General features: G+C 35.9%; 1 protein-coding gene across 1 annotated transcript; it reads right to left on the reverse strand.

Moving 5' to 3' along the window:
• Positions 1–2,110: 2,110 nt before the first annotated feature.
• On the reverse strand, positions 2,111–14,592 carry LOC106054482 (crystallin J1A-like). The gene is made up of 8 exons (XM_056023773.1): positions 14,363–14,592; positions 10,768–10,944; positions 9,494–9,580; positions 8,249–8,332; positions 7,310–7,466; positions 4,762–4,955; positions 3,815–3,954; positions 2,111–3,053 (listed from the first exon to the last, which is right to left on the reverse strand). The coding sequence occupies exons 1-6, from the start codon at positions 14,424–14,426 to the stop codon at positions 4,763–4,765; spliced, it is 762 nt and encodes a 253-aa protein (XP_055879748.1). The 5' UTR covers positions 14,427–14,592; the 3' UTR covers positions 2,111–3,053; positions 3,815–3,954; position 4,762.
• Positions 14,593–15,063: the final 471 nt, after the last annotated feature.

Genomic DNA, 15,063 nt, shown 5'->3' on the forward strand with positions numbered 1-15,063 from the left:
TATTATGGTCCATAGCCATTAAGCTTTTGAATATTTCCACGATGTGTGTGTTTACTTCATCCATCGTGGTTAGATGTTGAATGACAGAAGCGGCCTTAGCAGAGCGTGGAGCCCTGGGCGAGTGTCAGAGGCGGGGATGTGAGCCGTAAGGGTAGACTATATATACCGTACCACTTATAGTTAGCGGGCTCGTCCACCTCTGACGCTGTAAAGTAGCAATTATACATATAACACTGAACCATAATCTTCAAATACAAAAACAGAATCTAATAAAAGACACAGAAAGACACAAAGATAAAGGCACATTCCTCGTTCCATATGCCTAGACAAATTTGTAGAAATGCTCCTTCTTCCCTAGTGCTATTAGTGCATGGAATGGGCTGCCTGAGCCAGCCAAGAAAACCAGTGACTTGGCAGAATTTAAGTCATTGGTTAACACGCATGACGCGTAGGACGTAATCTTCTTCTTCTTTTGAAGTAACGTCTGTATCATATAAGATAAGACATTATTTTTGTTCCAAAAAATAGTAGGCCTACCTTACTGTTGGCCGTTTGACTTGTAATTGTTCTGCTTGTAAGATTTTGCCTTTTAATAATCAATGTAATTAAAGATTCAGAAACATTTTGCATTTAAAAAATCAACAAATTAGATAATAATAGTTTCTGCTAAACCTGCTGGAGTCGGAAAGTTAACTATTTATTACGAGGAAAACCGGAACAGTTAGCCTACAATAAAACTGACACTAAATAGTTGCTTAGACGGTCACAGACATATTTAGTCGAGGAACTTTTCTGGTTTTTCGCTGTGCAAACTGGTGTTTTTTTTTTTTCAAGCCAAGGTGAAGTGTTAAACAATGATAGTCTCTTGGAATCGACAGGTCATAAGATGCTGTCTTTAAAGAAACTGAACGGTATTTCGAAACCAAAAATGTCATGTTAAGAGCTTGCATATGGTAATTGGTATCATATAGCCTTATACATGCAGGAAAAGGTTTCATAAATATGGAGTAACAGATCTTAGTTTTTGAGAACTGGTCTGGTTTTTTAAACTGAATCTTTCAAGGGGCCCCTGTCATGCGCGGGGCCTGGGGCGGTTGCCCAACTTGCAACCCCCTAAGGCCGCCACTGTGAATGATGACCACTTTTGTCATCTTCTAAGAATAATACTAACAGTATCTTAATTATCCTGGAGGAGCTGTGTTTTACATCGATGCAAACATAATCTACATTCATACAAGGATCCAAAAATTACACGTGAAATGTACATTATGATCACTGTAGACTAGTAACTTTGAATGTTGACATTTATTCAATAAATGGTACCAAAGGAGTTCTTGCGTTTGTTTGTTTGTTTTTAATAATCAGTGAGTAGAAGATCTATATACGGTACTTTTTTTGTTTAAATTGTGTCCAAAAAGGATGTTTTTTAATGTTAACTTGCAGCTATACCCAATTATGGGAAAGGCTTTGGGAGTCAACCCTGAGAAAAAAAACGAGCTGGTGACCCTAAAGCAGTTTGCAGCACCCAGTGCTACACTCTGGCAGAACCAGCGACGCCGCTGACCCCAAACTGTATCGGCACTGCCGTTCCTTTGGATACATCAGCTGCGTGGAGAGGTGGGGAACTGATGTGTGGGCGACATCATTCTGACCACAGCTAATGCCCAGGCATTCATCTTACCGAGATGAGATGATCCATAGTCGCTTCGCGACTGAAGGAGGCCATAGATATGTTAACTTGTTTTAGCTTTTAAGAATGTTTTTCTCCTAGATGTTTCGGGGAAGAGCGGGGGGGAAGCTTGTTTGTTGCCTATGATTATACTAGCAGCATTTAGGTATCCACAAATGTCAGATCTAGATAAATAAACATTTGACATTTTGTATTAGAATATTTGGTCTTCTGAATTTTTTCTTCTGCCTTTATTGATGGGGTACTATTTTTTACTTTTCCTATACCGGTACAATTTGTAATCTTGTCGAGGTCTTCTGCTATTTGCAAGAGATTGGCAAATTATATGCTGGTACAGTTCATTGCACATAACTGTCTTTAATAACCAAAAAAAATGAAACAAATGTTTATGAAACAGAATTGACAAGGAAACATTGAATGTACGGTATAATAAATTTTATTACTGTGGAATTTAAATTAACATCAATTTGTAACAAAGTTGAAAACAGCACATTTAAAAAAAAATTAAAAGGTATATAATACAATATATTTTTTTTAGTAATTATATTATGTTAATGAACAACAGTGTAAATGGAAGTAATGATAAATCTGTTGGATCATTTACAATGTTTTCAACACATATACTTGTATACATACAAATGAAAACAAAATTAGATATCAAACTGTTGACGTTGCTGAATTTACGCCAAAGTTATCATAAAGTTTTCATATAGATGTATGCAAGCTTGGAGTGTTGAAGAAACATTCTCAACTTATTGAGCAGCAGTTTTGAAAGTGGATGTGTTTCACTCTAGCCTGGTGCTGGAATGATTGAAGGTTACAAGAACTTAAAAGATTATGTGGTAGATGTAAGGTAGGCTACGGTAGTTGTCATCCAGAAATAAAAATAAAGGAAAAACATTTTGTTCCACTAGCACAGTGACAAAAAAGGTGTTCTTGACGCTTATCTAAATATACTATAGGTTTAAAAGTATATCTGAAACAGTATGCACAAATAATTTCTACTAGCGCAGTGACGCTTATCTAAATATACTATAGATTTAAAAGTATGAGTTGAGTTTGAGTTTAGGCACAAAGAAATGTTTACAAGAAGAAATGTTTATTGACAACTCCAATTTAACAAACAATTCAAAGATGCTCAAATTTAATGGCATGATGGCCATGTCCTGTCACAAAGTTTTGTGTTAAAAAAACAAAGTCTGTGAAGAGTTACTTTGAGTTGTCAATGTACACCAGTCTGATGAGATCAAAGGGACAGCATCCATTACACAGTTAACTTCGCCAACTTTGTTGCAAGGTCGTAAACTTCTGGAAACCTTGTGGTTTTAAGCTTCCAGCTCTCGGGGATTGTATCAAGGCCATCCTGAAATAACGGCAATTTATCTAAAATTTAAAATCCAGTTTACAGTTTACAATTAAGAGAAACTCAAGTTTTGAATTAACAAAGAGTTAAGTTTGCACTTGAGGTGGCTGAGTGGAAAAAAGCTTGGTTCCAAACTGAAAGATCTTGGGTTCAAATCTTGGTGAAGACTTTTTTTTTAATTTTGGGATTTTTACAACACCTCTAAGTCCACTCAGCTCTAATGGGTACCTGACTTGAATTGTGGAAAGTAAAGGCGGTTGGTCTTTGTAATGGCCACAAGACACCCTCGTTAACCGGGTCAAATAATCAGATCAACATCTGCCCTATAGATCACAAGATCTAAAAGGCGTACTTTACATACTTTGCAGTACCGGTACCGATATGTCAGTATATTATTTTATCAGATGATAAATTAAAAAAAAAGTGAAATTTTTTTTTCAGATTAAAAAATGTAAATTCTCATGGGAAAATGAGGTAGAGTTGAAATGTTTCCATAATTAACAGTTGACATTGTCCACGATAGCTACCTAATCCCACTCACTTCCCTGGTTTCCCCATAGACCTCAGCTCGACAGTGACATCCTCTAAAAAAATTCCACATTTGAAAAACAAACAAACATTTCTCACCAAAAATAAATCTAACATTCAGCCATTCATTAAGTCTTTCTTTCTTTTTTTTTTTTAAACCTTTCGTAAAACATCAATAAGGCAGACAGACAACTGTGATAAAAATGGTATTGGTGATGGCTACTAGTTCTTACCTTTGCTGCAAGACAAGCACCGATAAAACCACTACGAGACGCATTACAACCACCTACTTTAATGGTTGAACGAATGCCAGCCACATAGCCAGCAGCAGTGACAACACCATGCAAAGTGGACTGAAAGGACTCAGGCAAATCTGAGAGGAAAAAAAAAGTAATGCTTGAAGTTAATGAAAAACACTTTAAATACTCATTCGTATTTGCACGTACCGATATCTAAAAGTAAAAATTAGTGAAATTTCTATTTTATGCCGAGCAGATTGTTTCCAAGACCTTCAGTTAACAAGAAGTCATGTGGCTAACACAAAAACCAACCAGGTTTCTCTCTCCAAGTAATGTTAGGCAACTAATAGAGCAGTGTTAAAAATGAGTTTGAGTTTTGAGTTTAGGCACATCGGCACAATTTAGGCCATGTCGAGCCGGAGTGTTAAAAATCAACTTGAGACGAGAAGCAGGGCACTTGACCCCCCCACCCTTTTTTTCACCTTTAATGCACATGCATGAGAGTTGGAAATGTTTTAAGAAGCTTTAAACTTTCTTCTGATGTTTGTAAAATGTTTTGCCAAATGTTTGACATGTTTCCAATGTTTGTAAAATGTTGATGCTCCTTCAGAGTTAAAGATAATCCACCATCCCAGCCCAAACATCCCACAGGACAAGAGGGAATGGCAGCGCACAGGATATAAACCTGGGTCCATTGAGACAACCGAACGACAGTCTAGCCTGCGTACCGCATGACCAGGCAACCATTTCCTTCCTTAATTTCATACTTCTAGTGAGAATAGCAATGTTGTTGCAATCCTGCATCACCAAGGTTTCGTCAATCTCAAGCATTATTACAAAGAACGCTTTAAAAAAACCTAACCAATAGTCCATGTGTCTAGCCCCATAACACCCTGATATAAAATGAACTTAAGTCTAACAGGTAAGATGACAAAACGTACGTCAGCTCTTTTTGAAATATTTGTTCACCGCAACAGCATGAGGCTCATTTCTGACCCTCTCAACTTGATGAATCTGCCCAGCCACAGCTTTGTCCAGCTCCTGGGGGTATTCTCGATGAGCGTCGCTTAGTTTATTAGAAACTGTTGTTAGAACATCTCCAGGGTCACCAAGCAAAATATACTGTTCCAGTATCCTGTGCATAGTTTTCAAAAGATACACATTAGAATCAAAAGACAGCACAGATATTAATTTATATAAAAGGACACAACAGTAAAAATGTTAATTAATGTGCTAGGACTTGGTATACAGCAAAATTATTGAATATTTATATCAAAGACAACTCACATCCAATATTCTTAAAAATTGATTACCGGAAATGAAATAAATGTAACCACTAAAATCTTGATGGATAAAACTAGTTGAACTGTGAAAGCTAAAGATTGCACCCAAGTAATTATGTCTTGGGTTGCCTGAATCAGCCAATAAATGACTAGTCAGAGTTCACTGATCAACATGCAAGACTAGATTGACACAAGAAACGCATAGGATATAATTATCTTTTGAAGTAATGTTTGTAATCTATTGGAGTGATCGTTAAATGAACTTGTGTGTTACCCGTGCTTGTAATCGTGCTAGTATTTGTAATCGTGTTCGCATTATCCTAGTCTGTGAATCGTGACCAGTCTGTACTGTGTTATTGTGTGTATCAGTCGTGTTTTATTGAAATAAAGCCTTGTTTCTAAGGTTATGAATTGACTTAGTATATTACAATTTATTTCAATAAAACCATTCTTAAATGGACAAGTTTTTGCGTCCCAATAGACTGGATGCTCATCCTAATTCAACTAATGCTTCAGTTACATGGAAACATTGGATTTCTTGTTTTGACAGATTTGCAACGAAGGTAGGGGCTAGTGAAAGCGAACAGTTTGACCTGCTATGCAACTTTGTGTCTCCATCCTTATATCAGTATATTTCTACCTGTTCTAAATACTCAGAAGCAAATTCTATTCTTGAGAATTTATTTGTGAAGGCCCCTAATGAAACATTGGCCCGACATTTGCTTGCAACTTGCAAACAAGAAGTCGATCAAAGTCTTGATCAATTTGTACACAAGCTGAGAGTGATGGCCAGAGATTGTCAGTTCCGAGCTGTCAGTGCTGACAAAAATGAAGAGGACGCCATTCGCGATGCCTTTGTTAGCGGCATGCGTTCGAGTGTAATTAGACAGAGGCTACTTGAGAAAAGATCCCTTGACTTGAAAATGGCTTTAGATATTGCCAAGACTCTCGACATGGCCCAAAAAGAATCCAGTTCGTTTAGTACTCCGCCTCAATTGGTAGAGTCATCTCTTTCGTCATCGGCAATCTCAACCGAAGAAATGGTGGACTCAGAAACAATCGCAACAGTGAATACTAATTGTTTCTTTTGTGGAGGTAGTCGGCATCTCAGAGCGAAATGCCCTGCCAAAGACTGCATGTGTCATTCGTGCGGGAAAAATGGACATTTTTCGAACCAGAGAACGGTATTCTGCCTCAAGAGGTCGGTGACTCTTTGGATCTCTCACCAGGGAGTCGCTACGTGCCTGAAACTATCAGTAATTCACACAGTCCCACCCCAATGATGTACAACCAGCCAGAAGTCATCAGTGACTCACAGGAGAGCCACCCAATGCCAGAGGCCAATATTGACTCGAGTCCCGTACAGGACAGTTACGACATGCAAGGAGAAAAGTCTACGCCAGAGATACCTCCGGATCCTTCCCTTCATACGCATGTTTATAACCTAAGACCCAGAAAGAAATAAAGGAGGGGTGAATGGAGTGATCGTTAAATGAACTTGTGTGTTACCCGTGCTTGTAATCGTGCTAGTATTTGTAATCGTGTTTGCATTATCGTAGTCTGTGAATCGTGACCAGTCTGTACTGTGTTATTGTGTGTATCAGTCGTGTTTTATTGAAATAAAGCCTTGTTTCTAAGGTTATGAATTGACTTAGTATATTACATCTATTAAATAAGATTAGAAGAAAATTCAGGTGGTCTTCAACACCTGTTCAGGAAGATTCTTTTGGTAAGCTGGCCACACATGATTACCAATGAGGAACTTGCAAAAAAACAAAGCAGCAGCCCGTTGAAGAAGAGACGCTGGCAATGGATATCCAACATCACAAGACAAGCACTCAGTACCCACATGAAAAGGGAAAGCGGAGATGGCCCAGAAATCCAAAGTGCAGAGATTTGGATGCAGATGGGCAAGACACTTGGGGACAGTTGGAGAGACTCACCCAGAACTGAGATGACAAGAGGAAAGGGGTAGATTGAATATGGCCTCGACTGGACCAAAGGCAGAGATGATAATACAATACATTCATTTATAATATACATATCAAAATTAGAATCAATGTATTTAAATTTCAGCTGAATGGTAATGAGAAGGTCAGGCACTAAGGTACCCACTAAGTGTAAATACAAACAGTTTTAACTGAATCACATTTCTTTCTGGGTATCATGTTAGAGGTGCAAGAAGAAATAAAAAAAGCCCTTTTACCTTGCTGCAGCCAGCCCTATAGTGGCAGCTAAATCAGATTCTTGTAAGACCCTGAGGCCTTTTTCTACCACTTCCAACATTTGAGGGTGACCTGCATACATAGCCACTAATGGAATGATTCTGACAGCGCAGTCAATTTGGTCATCCTCAGGAGAACCTTTAGAAAGTAATAAAGACAAAAAGATACTTTAAATAGATATAAGATCAGAGGTCAGATAATGATCAATGAAACAAAAAAAAAATCCCCTTTGAAATTACTACAATACCGGTATACAAAAACATGAAATTAAAAAGTTTAAATTGCAATTTTTTTTCACAAAATAATTGAAAGTGAAGTCCTCTTAAAGACCTAAATGTCCATTAAAAGTAAATAATTTTTTTTATTCATTGTGTAAATGATATAGTACGGTAAATGAAAAAATGGATGTCAATATCTTCTTAAAGGTCAACTCAAATTTTTATCAATTTGAGTACTGGTACAGTTAACTTTTCAATTTCTTGGGTTGGTATCCTTCCCTACACTGCAGTACGAACTGCCTAGGACATTAAAACACTATATGGGGGAGATGATGTCAATTCATCAACTTCTGTGGCCAATAGATATGAAGAGTAATCATATGATCAAGTGCATTTACCAAGATGGCTGCCAGGTCATGTGGTATGTGCTCAAAAGTTTCGGGGAATCAAACCCTGCCGACACTATTCCCACTGCTATCCTGCAAGAAGTTTGAGCTAGGACAAAGAAGTATTCATTTCTGGAGGAACGTCCGTATGTTTACAAGAAATGAAAAAAAAAAACTGAAAATATCTCAGCTTTCTCAAAGAGATTTAAATTCAATCTGACAGTCTACTTAACTTACACATTGACATGAATGATTGAAAAAAATCAAATCTAAAAGGGTTATATTTTGTAAAGTAAGCAAGTCATACAAATTTTACCTGGTGGTGTAACTTTATCATGAATGTTTTTGATAAAATCTCTAAGGCATCCGTGGCGCCATGGTCTGTTCACAGGATAGGACTCTGTTGTAAAAATGAAGAAATTAAACATTCAATGATTGCAAATAGAAAGGGTAAATTGCTAGTAGGCATAGGAGATAAGATTTAATTATTTGGGATGTTATAATTCAAAGATTAATCACTGTCTAGAGAATTAGACAACCATATTGCTAATTCCAACAGCGCTTTTTGCCGCTTCTATAGAAAACAAATAAGGCTCAACCACTGATCACTTCTATCAAAGGTGCCTTGGCTTCATAATGGGCATATGCTGGCAAGACTACCTTATAAATATAAAATAACTAAGTTCTGCTTAAGGCCAGTGTGGACAGTATAGAAGCACTACTTATCATTTTACAGCTGTAAGGTCTTATCTTATCTTATCTTATATAATACAGACGTTACTTCAAAAAATAAGATGATTACGTCCTACACGTCATGCATTTAGTCATGCATATTAACCAATGACTTAAATTCTGCCAAGTCACTGGTTTTCCTGGCTAGCTCAGGCAACCCATTCCATGCTCTAATAGCACTAGGGAAGAAAGAGTATTTGTACAAATTTTTCCTAGCATATGGGACGAGGAATGTGGCTTTATCTTTGTGTCTTTCAGAGTATTTTATTAAATTTTGTTTTTGTATTTGAAGATTATGGTTCAGTGTTTTATGTATAATTGCTACTTTACTTTTGAGCCTTCTGTCCTGAAGGTGATCCTTTTTAGCAAGTTTAATAAAGGTCGGTTAACAGAGGCGCCCAAGGAAGTACTATAAATATCAAATCAGGTGCCATTTTGCCCTAACTGGCACAGAGGATAGCAGATTGCATCAGTAAGAGCTAAAGAGCTCTCATGAAGGTTGCAGGACACATGAGGCTCAAAGAAAAGCCCTTGATGAAGAACTTAAACCTCCAGCAGACAACAGTTTTGTCTACATCAGGTGTGGCAAAGTATTCAGGTGGCAACTGGGTTTGCGTAGTCATCTAAAACAATGTACTCTTCTTTTATCTTCAGAATCAAAGACATTTCCATTATAATTCAAGAAACATAAAGTAGATAGAAAATACTGACAACAGTTTTGGGTTTGAGATTAGTTAGTGGATCTCAAACAGATGACAAAATGTGACAGGATACAAATATTCACATACAAAAACAACAATGTACCGGTAACAAAAAAAAATAATTTTACCTTGGATATCTGATTCTGGTTTCTCATACTCAGACTCTGGCCCAAAGAAGTCATAGTTAGCTTTTGTCAGATTTTCTAAATTAAAACCTATAATATAGTAAGTAATGAGATTATTAGAGATATTTCACATTTTTATTGTACCAGCTAAAACTTACTCTCCAGATAAAAAGCATGCACCCAATCAGATATAAAAGTATTGTTTTTTAAAAATGTTTAAGGCGCTTGTATGCACAAGATGGTACCACTATCCATATGATGAGAAGCGTGGTCAAGAGGCTAAGTGCGCTTGAACTTGGCTTGTCTTGGTTACCTAGAAGGGGGCTCGAGGTTCGACATCCGACTCGGGCAGAGTTGCGTTTACTGAGCGCCTAAAGGCAGGATGGAAAACCAACTCCTAGATACCCCTTCCCTCCCACTGGTCCACAAATGAGATTGGACCAAAGCGCTCTGAGCATGCTATAAGCATGAAAGTAGCGCTATATAAAAGCTATAATAATAATAGTAATGATATCCATAAGATATCCATGAACCTTAAAATATACACTCCTTGAATTGTTTATTCCAAAGACCTCTAAATTACATCTTCTGAATAGTTCATTTCACAGACCTCTAAATCACATGTTCTGAATTGTTCACTCTACAGACCTTTAAATTACACCTTCTGAATTGTTCATTCTACAGACCTCTAAATTGCACCTTCTGAATTGTTCATTCTACAGACCTCTAAATTGCACCTTCTGAATAGTTCACTCTACAGACCTCTAAATTGCACCATTTCTGAATTGTTCATTCTACAGACCTCTAAATTGCACCTTCTGAATTGTTCATTCTACAGACCTCTAAATTGCACCTTCTGAATTGTTCATTCTACAGACCTCTAAATTAAAACCCCTGAACAGTTCATTACAAAGAACCTAGACTATAGACCTATTATAAATAATACTTTGGAAACTATTACTAGACCTATTATAAATAATACTTTGGAAACTATTACTAGACCTATTATAAATAATACTTTGGAAACTATTACTAGACCTATTATAAATAATACTTTGGAAACTATTACTAGACCTATTATAAATAATACTTTGGAAACTATTACTAAGACCCCTTTAGTTAGGTGACAGAAAATAAATTACATTTCTGCATTTAATTAACTGCTTAAAAATTATTTAACTTGGAAAATCATAACCTTCAGAAAAAAAGACAACTTTTAATTACACACATACAGATGTCTTAATCAGAATTAACAAAATGGTATGAATTGTGCTTACTTCCAGAGTCTACAAGAGACTTCAACATGACATAGGCCTGATCTCCATAACAAGTATTCCTTCCTCCTTCAATCTTGTAATAAGGGTTGGCAGAAGGTACCCAGAATTCCACATCCTCTCTGTCTTGCGTGACACTTTGCATAACATCATCATTGTAGACCCAGTGCAAAGGCTGAGCTAAATTCATTTAGAATTACATTCAGAAATGGCAGTTTCAGTCTAAACAATCTGGTATACTTTTTCAGAGAAAACATCTAGACTCTACTAAGACAGAGAACTTGGCATCGCCATCATCAAGATGATTTAACATTGATAAAACAATTTTCCAGCAATGGCTGACAAGTTGTGTGGTATTAAGTTATGTGGAGGCCCTGTGGCAGATTTTTTGTGGACACTTTTTTCAAAAGCTTTTATACAAATATAAATATGTAAAAGTATGCCATATTATAAAAGAAAGAGAATGCTTATAAATAAATTTAATTTTCCTTCATTTAAAATAATAAAATGATTTAATTGCATACTTAAGTTATAAAAAATTTACATTTTCAGGAATTATGCAATGTAGTAAACCCAGAGTAGATCTACAGATATTTTATGAGAATAATGGGTACACTATAGATAGTGGCGTCATTAGGGTGGGCAGGGGGTGACACCATGAGCTGACCGCACCGGGTGACACCCACCCTAGTGACGCCACTGACTATAAGTAGACAGTTTGTAACTACAACAGTGATGCCAACTGTCAGATTTAAAAGTATTGTTGGTAAAAATGTGAAGAAAAAAAACGCTTAAGAAAAAATATGCGAAGTTGCTGAACACTCGAAAAGTGAATTTTTAAATCTTTCTTGTGGATGTCCCAAGGCTGTAGCCCTGCCTGCCCTCCCTTAAATCCAGCCCTGGTGGTATGCACTTGACTCTTGTCACAAAAGTCCAGAGTTCGATCCTGCCTACCACCCTCCTGAGGAGCTGCAGGATGTTTGGGCTAGAATATATTATCTTCAATTATTTTGTGATGACAATCTGAGGCACATACCAGGCAGCCATCCTAGATGGATGTGCTTATTGTTAAAAACTTAAATCTTCTCTACAATTTTACTTTATTACATATTCTTTTTGGATTAAATGTCAAAATGGTGTATAAATATTTAAATGTTGTACCTTGTTTCTAAAGGATATATTAGAATAAAGAGATGAAAGAATTTAGAATCCCCAAAAGATGTCATAGCTACTTGCATCACTAGTGTAAAAGTAAATATGTTAAGAGTATACTCTCTAGAGAGATCAGGGCTTCCCAAACTGTGTTTCTCAGGACTTGAATAGCTGTCCCATGAACTACTGGAATAATTAACTAGTAAATCTCTCTAAGAAATAAGCAAAGTGTTCTGTTTAATACTCAGAATATGCTAAGTGTTCATTGAGGAAAAAGTTTTGAAAACACAGCTTTAGATGTACTTATAACAGATGTAACATCTAGTAAGTCCAGTGCTTTTTTTGTGACGGTATGCACGTACAGGCACCTTTTTCAATGTGTGTGTGTGTGAAATTATTACTTTTCTTGTATTTTAACAATTATTATTATCATTTTATTAGTAGTTAAAAGTTAGGCAATCCATCACTGAGTACTGGCACCTATTTTTTATTACAAAAAAAAGCACGGAGTAAGTAAGTTAGTCTAATGATTTTATTTTTAATACTAATATGGTATTGTATGCTATAAAAGTCATATCTATATTATACTAACTTTATTATCCATAGAAATACAGACTAGCATGAGAAATATGTTTTAAGTGTTTAGTTTCAGACTATATAATGCATTCAACAGGCAAATCAAGTCATCTTTTATTTTAAGAGTCCTATTAGTAATTAATACAGATATTATAGTCTAATTAAATCTATATAGATCGCTTTATAGACAATATAGATAATAGACCTAGATCTAAGAGAATAAAAATTATTATCACATTTATTGATAGGTAGCTAGATACTAAATTATTATTACGGGTAAGTGTACTTGACCTACTTTAAATTTTAAATACTTGTCTGCTTGCTACTAATAATTTTATTTTTTGAATTCCTCTATTCTTGGGCATTAAAATTGATGATATAATATGTCAAAACTGTGGCTCAGACTCTTTAAGGCAGCGGTTCTCAACCTTTTAAGCTCGGTGACCCCTTTTTACTATCCCCCACTCTGCCGCGACCCCCCCCCCTCCCATAACATACAGAGCAATAGAAGAATACACTAAATATAATCCATATTTTCGATGGTCTTAGGCGACCCCTGATAAATCGTCAAGCGACCCCTCAAGGGGTCGCGACCCACAGGTTGAGAACCCCTGCTTTAAGGGAAGGTGGTGGTGGTGTGGTGGTGGTGGTGGTGGTGGTGGGGGGGGGGGGGGGGTTTCGGGGGAGAAGTAGGCATAAATGCTTAAAACAAATATTTTTAATTTTTTAAAAATCTTCTATATAAATATACTTTACTTTGTAACACATTTTTCTTATAGGAGGCGTGGTAAAGTGCATGGCATTCAAACCGGGGTCCCAGGTTTGAATCTTGGGATTTTTAATACAGTATCGAGATATTTGGGCGCCTCAGAGTCCACCCAGCTCTAACGGGTACCTGACTTTAGTTGGGGAAAAGTAAAGGCAGTTTGGTTGTTGTGCTGGCCACATGATACCTTCATTAACAGAAACAGATGACCTTTACTTCATCTGCCCTATAGATCGCAAGGTCTAATAGGGGAATTTTACTACTTTTACATGGTTCTCTAAAAAATACTGTGAATTTGTGAAATTCATGGATTTCTGGATATATCTTCTGAGAGCAATGGATTTTTCTAATTAGGTGTAAGCGTATTTGCTCTAATCTTTTTTTACATGACATAATTGTCTACCGGTATTCTAAAGTCAAGAGAGTAGAGTCTATTAGATCTTATTTTGACTTATCTAATGCAGAAGTTGCTTCAAAAAAGAAAAAAAGATCTACAACAGGGTACATCCTACATCTGAATGACTTTAGCTAGACTAGAGTGGATATTCCAGAGGGCTGACCAGTATTATTAGTGACTATACATTAATTCTTACAATGACTATAGTTAGGGGACTTAGACTTAGGCGTCTTAGGGTGTCTAGATTAGGACATTTATGCTACTACTACTAGATCTATAGATCTATTTATTCTATAGCACTAAAATGTATTCTTTTATTTATATTATAAAAAAAAAGGAATCTAGGTCTAGACAGTCTAGTCATGATCAGTCATGATATCACAAGTCATATGATATTAATTATTATTAATCTGAATCAATGATCTATCATCTCTATTTATTCTATAGTGACTATAATTATAATATTATATAATTCTAGTATTTTTCTAGATTAGCTAGATCTAGATCTAGTCTAATTTAGCCTAGAATAAATTATTTATAATATTAAGTAATTATCAATATTATTATTATAGATCTAGATCTATAATGTCTATTCAATAAAAGATAGATCTAGTAGATCTAAATCTAGAACTAAGTTAGTAAGTATTAATAGTATTATTATTATCATATTTTTCATATTATTATGAATAATTATGTAAGTTAAGAACCTGCTGCATCTGCCACACAAGCCCCAACAATCGCTGCAATCTTTCTTTGTTCCAGATCAGCCATCTGGCCTGGTTTAAACTATAGACTTAGTTTAATACATGTTTATGTAATTCTGTTTGAAACATCATGTTCAAACTAACTGGACAAAAACTAGATCTAGATCTAGATAGAATAGATAGTCTACACTCTAGAGAAAAAATTGTCAAGTCATGCTCAACCTTGACTCTATTATTTTATAACTTTATCATTAATATCTAGGCTATGCTACGATTTTTGACGCCACTACCGTTACGCTACTTGTTGGCATAGTAACCTAGATATTAATTTGTCTTAGACCTAATATTACTAAAAATGAAGATAATCATTTCTTTCAAGATCTGGTTTACATTGGTCACTAGATCTAGAAAATAGATATCTAGATTAATCTAGAAGATAGATTAACTTCTAGATCTAGATCTTGAGTTTGTAGCCTATAGATCAAATTGTAATAATTTAATAGTAGAACTAGATTCTAGAATCTAGATTATAAAGTCTTTTATTAAAGTCCAGATGATTAAACCTAAATTAACTTATGAAGGTTTTGCCGTGTAGCTAGAGTCAGATGACAAGATTAAATGACTGTTTCTTAAAGCTGGTTTTGTTTATGCTATACACTTGAAAGTCACTAGTGTGTGTAAAACTATAGGCCTAGGCCTATGTC

The sequence above is a fragment of the Biomphalaria glabrata genome, chromosome 3 (genome assembly GCF_947242115.1).
Source record: "Biomphalaria glabrata chromosome 3, xgBioGlab47.1, whole genome shotgun sequence".
NCBI classification, from domain to species: Eukaryota; Metazoa; Mollusca; class Gastropoda; family Planorbidae; genus Biomphalaria; species Biomphalaria glabrata.